Below are 10567 nucleotides of genomic sequence, written 5' to 3'. Positions count from 1 at the left end.
ATCATCATTGTAACATACATTTTAAGTTGTCAATGATATTTGATCTTTATCTTCGTTCAAGTAAAAAGTTAAGTTGAGTTGTACCTCCTTTGATGTAAGTGGCCCTACTTTCAGTTTGGATGTTTTCTTGAAAACGTGCATCAACAAATAAGTTAGAAATGGTGCGGTATAAGTGCAGGTAACAACCGAATATTTATATAAATGATTAACTGTTATATGTTGTTTAAAAAATCTTGGCTAATTGTTGTTGTTTTTTTTCACCGAAGCATTGCAGTTTTAAAATTACAATTAACTGGTGATAGTGTTACAACATTCGCCCCAATCACGATTGCAAACAGGACGTTTCGGCCCCAAACCAAATCGGCCCCAGTGGAAAAATCGGCCCCTGGACGTTTCGGCCCTTTTCCACAAGACGTTTCGGCCCTACTATATAGTACATTGCTTAATTGTTTAACAACAATTAATTTAATTACAATTAAACAATTATGACACTTTAATTCTTTAAAAAATTTAAAAAAGGATTTCCCAAAAATTAATATATTGCACCTATTACACCTATAATTATATACTGATTTAATGATTGATTAACCAGATTATACACCAATTCAAAAGAAAGATCAGTGTAATGTTTTTAAAAAAACTAAAATAGTTGTAACACATGTTATTATAGGAATCGATATTTTTTTTAAATGACGGTGTAAAGTATAAATCATATCAATTTATTAATTAGTTAAATCAAACAATGTTGACAGTGACAAAATAATTATAGATAATATGGCTTCTGTTTTCTTTTCATTGTAAAATTACATGACCGAATGTTTCGATTTTCACGTGCATGAACAACTAACTTTCCTTACCTGATAATTAAATGTGTTAGATTTTTCAATATCAAGGAAGTAATTACGAGTAGCTATTCATTGTGAGATATTTATAAACAATGAAATTCATTGTGAGATATTTATAAACAATGAAGTTAACATTAAATGCAACAAGTATCTAAACTTTGATGGTTTTGGTTAAGATTTAATCTTACGTAAAATATATAAGAGGTATCATAATTCTTTCATATATGGTTGTAATATAAAGTCAAGGTATTTGGAAATTGGCGTTCCACTTTATGAAAATTGTCATTTATGATTATTATAACTATGAGTTTTTAATATACCGGTTTAAAACACAGTAATTATTCTGGGGCCGATTTGGTAAAGGGCCGAAACGTCTTGGGTAATTTGGGGCCGATACGTCTTGGGGCCGAAACGTCTCGAAATCTCACGATTCGCCCCACTTTTTTATGATGAAACAGATAAACAAACTGACATTTACTGAAGTACAGCATCATTTATTTCTTCACGTAAATGGTTTCTATCTCAATTCTGTTGTTAGATCATGATTATGTAAGGTATGTCATTCAAAGTGTTTAATAGTTCTGGCTTCCATAACTTTATATGTCGCTTTTATTTTGACGTTGTGCGACAGTAAAGTTATGGGTCAACCCTATTTGCAAAGGCTACCAGAATTTTGGCAGTTCGTGAGCAATCCATAAAAACCTCTTAAAATCACATTTATTAATCAAATTTGGGTCAAATAAAAATACCTTTTGATAAACAAATCAATTTTGAATCAATTCATGTTTTGTTTTTAAATGAAACTTCAATGACATCGTGTAACAGGGAAATATGTAGAGAATGTTTACCAATATGGAGCCTGCTTTCAAATGAAATCTCGCGGGACTTCAAGTTTTGGGAATTCTAGCATCTATTTTTAGTAACGGAGCATACACTATTTTTAGTAAGTGTACGATTTTAAATAAAAACAAACACATAATTTATGAATCATCACTCAAAACAATATAAATCCAACATGTTTTTCGTACAATGTCTGTTATTGAATAAATACACCGTTATTCATAATTGCAAAAGCCATGTTTTCAATTAAAAATAGCATTTTGGTCACGTGTCACCAAATGTCATGCAAAGGTATCCGAACCTAAATTCTCGCTAGTCGCAGCAATGGCGGCGAATTTTATGAAATGTGAACCCACTGATAAACTTTGAAGCATTATTTCATCATTTTAATGTTCTGTGTTCAAAAATATAGACTGAAGTGTCCCAAATATATCTAACTACCTGTGTTAAAATAGCTTTTGTCCAGATCAAGCAAATTTATTGAATTACAGCATGACATAAATATGTCACAGTTCTGGTTGACTTTCGATACAGGATTGGCTTCAGCGAACAGGTCTAGCAGTACTATAAAACCTGTTCGCTGAAAATTCTTTAGCTGAGTGTTTAATAATATCACAGGTGTAACTGTTCTGTGCTGTGATAATTGGTCACTCCCCTCCCCTTACCCACTCTACCACCCTCCTATCTGTCCCATACAATGTTAACTGCAGTATTTTTAATTTGGAATTTGTTTAGATATTTGAAATATGCTTTTAGTTCAATTTCCTTCATTTCCAGCTTAAAAAAAAACCAACTGATACTGTACTATATATTTTAGAAAAGGTATATATGCAACTCGCTGCTCATTTTTCAGCACTCTTACATTGTACTCATCTTAATTCAACAATTTTTTCACCAATTTTCTAAATCTTGGTACCAAATGGTCAGGAATTGATTACTCTTAAAGAAAATACAGCTGCTATCAAAATAATTACAAGTAATAAGTAGATATGTAATCTTTAAAGTCAACGCAAGTGTACATCAAGAGAGATGTGACCACAGGGTTTTTGTGAAAATGACCAGACTGAATGAATAGTTTTTAAATATTTTGTATTGACTTTGTGCATTTAAATATGATAGAATTAAATAATTATTTGTAATAATTGTTCAATCAAATCATAATATGAAAGTTACTATAACAAAGCTTTTTTCCAATATGTCAAATAATGAAAGTAACTGGTGCCCCAGATTGTTCCCCTTTATTTTGGTATGGAGTATTTTCATTGGTCTGAGGTTTTCACATGACCAATCTTAATAAAATCTTGCGGGGACGTAGACTTACATGTATTTGCGAGTTTAAATCGCTAGAAAGTTAAAAAGTGTTATTTAAAAGAGGATAAAAGAAGATTAGAATATTGAAAAATTATAAAAATGGGGGGCTGGACACCTAGAGTGTTTTATGCTAGCTGCACTGAACCGGCTGTAGGGTAGAGAGTATGGCAACTGCAGTGGGTACTAAGGTGGTGGGTTACTAGAAAATTCCCTAAACTTGAAATTCGACAATATGCTTTATATATCAACTGAAAAGTTTCTTAATTTTGTCTATTATAAATGCATGGCAAGTTGCCGCACAAATTATAAAACTATATGAAAGAGATATTTCTAAAAACAATATACATGTTCTGTTTGCTATTAAATAAATGTAGAAACTCATGTCTCTTGATAAATTATAATTAAATTATCATGCCTGATATTTATCCTTTAAGTGGTATAATATTATTAATTATTTAATATAATTATTGTGTACTACCATTTAACTAGTCCCCAATGAACGTATTGTGAAAAATGGCCATTTTCACTGAAAAGCCTCCTCTTACAAGTTCAAACTGCTATGAAACTATGAAAAATGCTTCAATACTAATCAAACTTGGCACAAATGTTGACTGGACCATTGCCTTTGTAACAACATGTTCAGTCTTAAATTTCCTGTTACCATGGCAACGAGGGGACATCTCAAAATTGCCAAAAATCACTATGTTGCCTCGATTTTTTCCAGTGCTGCAACTTCACAAGGGATTGAGATAGAGTCAAAGGCTTTTCAGCGTTGGTTACACGTTCCCTTATGATCGACCTGGGGTCTCTCACAAGTCCAAAATTTTCTTGGCGATGAGAGGGACTCCGCCCCCCTTCAAACCCCCTTCTGCCAACCCCCTGATGTATCTTTTGGATGGGGGGCAGCGCCGAAAAAGTGCTCACTGTTTTAAGCAACATCTCTCAAATGAAAACATGTGTTTCCGGCCCAAATAGGACATTTTTTCACTATTTCAGGCCTAAAGAAGGGGGGGGGGGGTCGAAAGTGCGTTGTTTCGCGTATATATGAGGTAAAGGGTTAACAGTAATTGTTTAAATGGTAAAGCACATGTAGCTGTTACAATATTCATTATTATAATGATGCCTTAAATTTAAAAAAGGGGGAATATAGAACTTTTGTAGAATAACTTTGTTTAAGAAATATTTTCTTTGTTTAAATAAGTGAACAGAATTGATAAAGCAATCTTGTTCTTGTTGTTTAGAAAAAAGTCAATTTGTACTAACTTATTTTAATGTTTGCAAACATACCCGGTTTTAAAGTATTATATGATGATCAGTTAAAATGCATATGTCCGTAAAATATGTAAAATTTATAGGAATCTGTTAACCCTTTACCACATATATACGCGAAACAACGCACTTTCGACCCCCCCCCCCCCCTTTTTAGGCCTCAAATAGTGAAAAAATGTCCTATTTGGGCCCAAAACATAAGTTTTCGTTTGAGAAATGTTGCTTAAAAAAGTGAGCACTTTTTCGGCGCCGCCCCCATCCAAAAGATACATCAGGGGGTTACCAGAAGGGGGATGTGCCCCCTTCTGTTAGGGGGGTTTGAAAGGGGGCGGAGTCCCCCGTCATCGCCAAGAAAATTTTGGACTTGTGAGAGGCTAAAAATGACCCCAGGTCGATCATAATGTAACGTTTAACCAACACTGAAAAGCCTTTGACTCTATCTCAATCCCTTGAGCAGTTGCAGCACTTTGAAATAAATTTTGATGGAAAAAATCGAGGCAAAATAGTGATTTTTGGCAATTTTGAGATGTCCCCTCGTTGCCATGGTAACAGGAAATTTAAGACTGAGCATGTCGTTACAAAGGCAATGGTCCAGTCAACATTTGTGCCAAGTTTGATTAGTATTGAAGCATTTTTCATAGTTTCATAGCAGTTTGAACTTATAACAGGAGGCTTTTCAGTGAAAACGGCCATTTTTCACAATATGCTCATGGGGGAAAGGGTTAAATAGCATAAGATCAAATCAATTTTCACATAGTTATTGTATTATTTTATTTTCATGTACATGAGGCTAACCAACTATATTTTTGCTTCAATATTTCAGATACATTCTCTGCAAGGTGATTTTTACTGGCAATAGAAAGACATGTAAAATCAATGAAAACGATATTTATACTAAAGTTAAAAATGAAATCGGTGCATTACATGGTGACTATGCTTTGGCTGCATTGAGGAATGTACCAAGTTTTGGAGGTAGGTCTGTTGCATGGCAGCTGTACTATATTTAATATTTACTGATACTATTTGATTAATATAAACTGAACAAGAGGTTTATTGCGTTTAATTGATCAACTGATCTTGTTCATCAGGCACATGTCTTTTCAGTAATTTCACCATATTTCTGGACCTGTTTTTATATCAAATACACTTCACTGGTCTCAACTTATTATATTTCTCAAGCATTTTTGACTTAACTTCCACAGAAGCTTTGTCATCAAGTGTCCTGGTGCATATTTTCAGTGTTTTGTGATTCAAACATTTTTGCAAAATTTTGGCCATTTGTTTTACATGTATCTTGAAAAAACAGTGAAATACACTTCTGTTCTAAATTTCTAGTACATTTTACAATTGATTTTGACTTAACTTTTACATCAAATGTCCTGGTGCATGTTGTCAGTGTTTTATGATTTAGAAATAAAACCAAAAACAGTAAAATACACTTCTGTTCTCAACTCCTACTACATTTCTGAGACTAAACTTTCACAGAAGCTTTGTCATCAGTGTCCAAAAATATCAAATAGCCATAATTCCCCAAAAATGTTTGCATTGCAAAATGCTGACAATATGCACCAGGGATGATAAAGCTTCTGTAAAACATGAACGTTGAAAACATGGTTTCCTCACACTGCTGCGTTTCTTGCTAGGATAATAAATTGCAATGCATTTTGTCCAAGTCTGTGGAATACCTTGTAGTATACATGATAGTACATGTATTACATCAGTGAAGCATTTTCAATGAACTTACACATCGTTTAACTGGCACTTTTACAGTGTTATTCAACATTAATTTTGTTGTAAAAACAGCATGCCTCCAGAATAATGCCAATTTTCGTGCAGATTTTGATGTAAAATCTTGTAAAGTGAACAAAGAAAGTAATCGACACATTGCAAACAGCACTCACAGTCCATATATCTTACAAAAAAGAGGTCAAATATGTAAAAAATACAAGTAGCCCTTACCGTTTTAGTCAATATAATCAGTCATATATAACACATAACAAGTAAATTCTGACTTGAACCTTAAATCTTTTTGGTTTTCTTAAAATCTAAGAACATTTTTCTCAAGTTTGACTTTCATGAAATATTTTGGCTCATCTTGAGGCATGCAGCTGTAAGTAAAATTTCACTTTTTCAAAACTTTTTACAAAATTTCAGTGCGATACATTGATGGGAACACTGGTGTGGTACTGATCAGATGCCAGAGAGATTTGTTAAAGATTGTACAGTCTGCTATCACATATGTTAAGAAGATAAATACAGAAGAGGCTTTCCTACAGACCATACATGTTGGAGGTAAAATTGACATATCAGTACTCTTTTGGAAAAAAAGTATATAACTTTTAAAATTTTTGTTGCTTTTTATGGCAAATATACTTTGTATGTGTATCCATCAGGTGCAGTTTGTCTTCTACATGCATTGTGAACATGCTTTATCATATTTGTGAGGGGCGTCTGTGAGTGTATAAGGTCTTTGACTTCAAACCACTTTCCTCTCACTGATGTAGGTTTAAGCTGTTCAAGCATCGTCAGATTCTACACATGAGAAAGCTATCCAGCTAGCTTACAGAACATCGGTGTTTCTTCTTAGGTGCCCATTTCTGCTTTAAATAATGTACTGATTGTACATAGGGGTACCTGAGGTCAGTAAAGCGGGAAAGTTGCCATATGACCTATACTGTGTTGGCACGACGTAAAACCCAATTTAAAAAAATTATGTCTGTGTAAAGTAAATTTTTCCTCCTTGATAGATGAGTTTACTTTGTCAGGAACATTATATTTGTCTATCAATTTCTGACAAAGCAAGTGAATTTGTCACTTTCGAAGGCTTCAAAATGTTTTTGTCTGTAAAAATAATGTTTCTTCTAATGTTTTCTAATTATATATCCAGAATGTCTTAACTTCCAATCTTTCACCTTAGCAATGTTGAACATGATGCTTTTGTCTGGTTATTGATTTGGATACATTGTATAAAATGTACTTATTAAATATGTGGGCCGCACCATGACAAAACCAACATAATGCATTTGCGGCCAGCATGGATCCAGACCAGCCTGTGCATCTGCGCAATCTGATCAGGATCTATGCTGTTCGCTATCAGTTTCTCTTATGTTGGTTTTGTCATGGTACGGCTCATATATCTTTGTTTAACCTTATTCTTAACCATCTCTGGTTACATTTCATAATTTGATATATTCAATATATTTGATATATTTCAGGAACAATAAGATCGTGTCTGAAGTTTTTGATCAGGTATCACAGATCTCGTCTACCACAACTTTTGATGGAGTGTAAAACTGAAGGTATTTGATTTTCTAAATATTTGAGACAAAACTAACATACCTGTGCCTCTAGTGTAGAATATATATACTGATAGTAGCTCAATTTGGACATTTTAATCATGAAATCCGTTATATTGGTAATAGACAAGTCTGTATTTAAATCAGGGTCTGTTCATTTCATAATTTTAGCATGGTTACACTAAATATTCATCATTTCTTGTGCTAATTTGAAACATATTTAAGCACATAGTGGTCAAAGGTGAACTTTGTATAATGATAATCATGTACAGCTGTTACTAGTTTGTTGTTTATAACAATTTCCATTTAATTTTTTCAAAATACTTTGATTAAACTTAGCAACAATGATCCTTGGCAAGCAGATATCTGCCTTACCTGATAAATTTTGATATCAAAAGACAGTAGCATGTTATTCTAATTGCTTTTATCTAAGTGTTTCTATGTCATGAGAGCTAAAAATAAATCTATAAAGAGAAAGTACTTGACCCAGGGCTTAGATAAAAAAATTGTATCCAGAATAGGTTTTAAGTTAATGTTAAAAGACATGAAAGTTTCATAATATAAATTTTAATGTTTGATAAGAAAAAGACACATGAAAATTTATCCTTGTTAAAAATATTGAAAGGGAAACAAATATGCTAAATTAGGATATGCTAAATGAGAATGTGGAAAAAATGTATAAATTTATGATCTAATTGCAGATGAAAAGAAAAAAGTTCAAGCAGCAATAGTTGAAAGTTGCAAGACAAGTACAAGAGTAATGTGTACTTGGGAGAGAAGAGAAAAATCAGACACACCAAGATAAAACACCAGTAATGAAACAACAATGATAAACGCCATTATAAAACACTAGTGATAAAACACCGGTGATAAAACACACCATGATAAAACACTAATGATAAAACACTAGTGATGAATCACCAGTGATGAAACACCAGTGATAAACATTAGTGATAACACTTGTGATGAAACACTAGTGATGAAATGTCACAATAAAACGCCAGTGATAAAAACCAGTGATAACAGAAGTGATGAAACACCAGTGATGAAACACCAGGGATGAAACGCCAGTGATAAAGCACCCGCTAAAACATGACATTTACAATGTCTTAAAAGAAAAAGACAGTTACAGACCAGTTGCAGGTGGTAAGGTGTAGTTGAGAGATCAGTTAGGCTTAAAACTAAAACAAAACTTACAAGATTCACTACTACAGTTATTAAACATTTTGATTTCCAGCCATGCATTTAATCAATTAGATGCTGTGAACTGATTTTCTTTGATAGGTTTATATTACAGTGAGTATAGATTCTAAAATGTTTTTCAATACTGAGCTGATTGACTTTTTCTTAAACAAGGTTGTGATTTGAAGTTCTGATTTAATTTAGCATTTTTAGGAAATATTGTCCAGCCCAAAACTCTCATGCATCAAGAGATTTTAACAAAAAATGATGAAAATACCTGAAATTACCCAAAATCGCGTTTTTTCATGTTTAAACATTCCTGAAATTACCCAAAATCGCGTTTTTCCATGTTTAAACATGGCCTAACATATAAATTGAAGAAAAATTGTTGTTTTGTAGAATTTTTTATTTTTTTCATTAACCAATTACTTCATGGGCATTTTGTGAAAAATGGCTGTTTTCATTGAAAAGTCTCCCGTTACAAGTTCAAATTGCTATAATACTATAAAAACTGCTTTAATACTAATCAAACTTGGCACAAATGTTGACTGGACCATTGCCTTTGTAACAACATGCTCAGGCTTAAATTTCCTGTTACCATGGCAACGAGGGGACATCTCAAAATTGCAAAGAATAACCATTTTTGCGTTGATTTTTTCCATCAAAATCGATTTCAAACTGCTACAACTTCTCAATGGATTGAGATAGAGTCAAATGCTTTTTAGCGTTGGTTACACGTTACCTTATGATCGATCTGGGGTCATTTTTAGCCTCTCACAAGTCCAAAATTTTCCTGGGGTCACTTTTTTTAACAACATTTCTCAAACGAAAACATGTGTTTTGGGCCCAAACAGGACATTTTTTCACTATTTGAGGCTTAAAAGAGGGAGAGGGGGGGGGGGGGGGGGGGGGGGGGGGGGGCGGGTCGAAAGTGCGTTGTTTCATGTATATATGAGATAAAAGGTTAAATTAACTTGGCACAAATGTTGAGCATGATGAGATAGTGTCACACATCAAGGTATTTTGTAGTTAGAAAAAGTATTTAGTATCTGTCCTGTTGTAACATCTTTATTCATATTATTTGATGTCCTAACATATATAGCGGGAGTGTCTGTGTCTTTCACACACATTTCTAGTTTCCTCCTGTTTTTCAAGAATTCAACAATAACTTCACCACTTGTGCTCTGGGTAAAACCCTTATTCTTAGATTATTCTGACTCGTGCATATTGATGAAATGATTCAGCATGACTATCTAGGAGGACAAATCTCCCTCTTTATTAAAATGTGCTTATGTAAATATTCATTCTATGGCAGTAATTATCTTGTGAATCGATCAAATACAACTCTGTGAGAATGATTAGCTTTTGCTTGTTGGTGATAAGTTGCTTTGGCTCATGATTTTTACCAATGTCTCAATACTATCAGGTTTTGGCTCCATAAGTTTAGCTTTAACTTTGACCAGTTGTTGTAAATATTTCTGAATTGATACTATTTGTTGTTTTGTTAAATAACATTTTGAATAAAACCTGAAATGTGACCAGCCTTTGTTACACATGTATAAACTTCATATAAAGTGTATGTAAACTTCATGTAAGGTAACCAGCTGCTTTGTGCTTTGATGTTGTTTTCTTTTATTCAGAGTATAATTTAATAGTGTTATACTGAAAGCATTGGGAAAAGGTTCAGCATTTTGTAGACCTCATTGTATAGTGTGTGAGGGAAGATAGGGATGTATCATTAGATGTTGTTTGATTTCTATGAAGCATAACCATTATGTTGTTTCCTTTTATTTCACAACTTGCAAAAGGTAACCGATAAATTTT

General features: G+C 33.2%; 1 protein-coding gene across 1 annotated transcript; it reads left to right on the top strand.

Moving 5' to 3' along the window:
* Positions 1–91: 91 nt before the first annotated feature.
* On the top strand, positions 92–9611 carry LOC132740426 (ribonuclease P/MRP protein subunit POP5-like). The gene is made up of 5 exons (XM_060728331.1): positions 92–178; positions 5089–5237; positions 6420–6557; positions 7481–7564; positions 8263–9611. The coding sequence occupies exons 1-5, from the start codon at positions 159–161 to the stop codon at positions 8364–8366; spliced, it is 495 nt and encodes a 164-aa protein (XP_060584314.1). The 5' UTR covers positions 92–158; the 3' UTR covers positions 8367–9611.
* The last annotated feature ends 956 nt before the right edge of the window (positions 9612–10567 follow it).

The sequence above is a fragment of the Ruditapes philippinarum genome, unplaced genomic scaffold (genome assembly GCF_026571515.1).
Source record: "Ruditapes philippinarum isolate M1 unplaced genomic scaffold, ASM2657151v2 ctg5698_1_1_1_1, whole genome shotgun sequence".
In the NCBI taxonomy this organism is placed as follows: Eukaryota; Metazoa; Mollusca; class Bivalvia; order Venerida; family Veneridae; genus Ruditapes; species Ruditapes philippinarum.
This window is presented reverse-complemented; position numbering and strand designations above follow the sequence as displayed.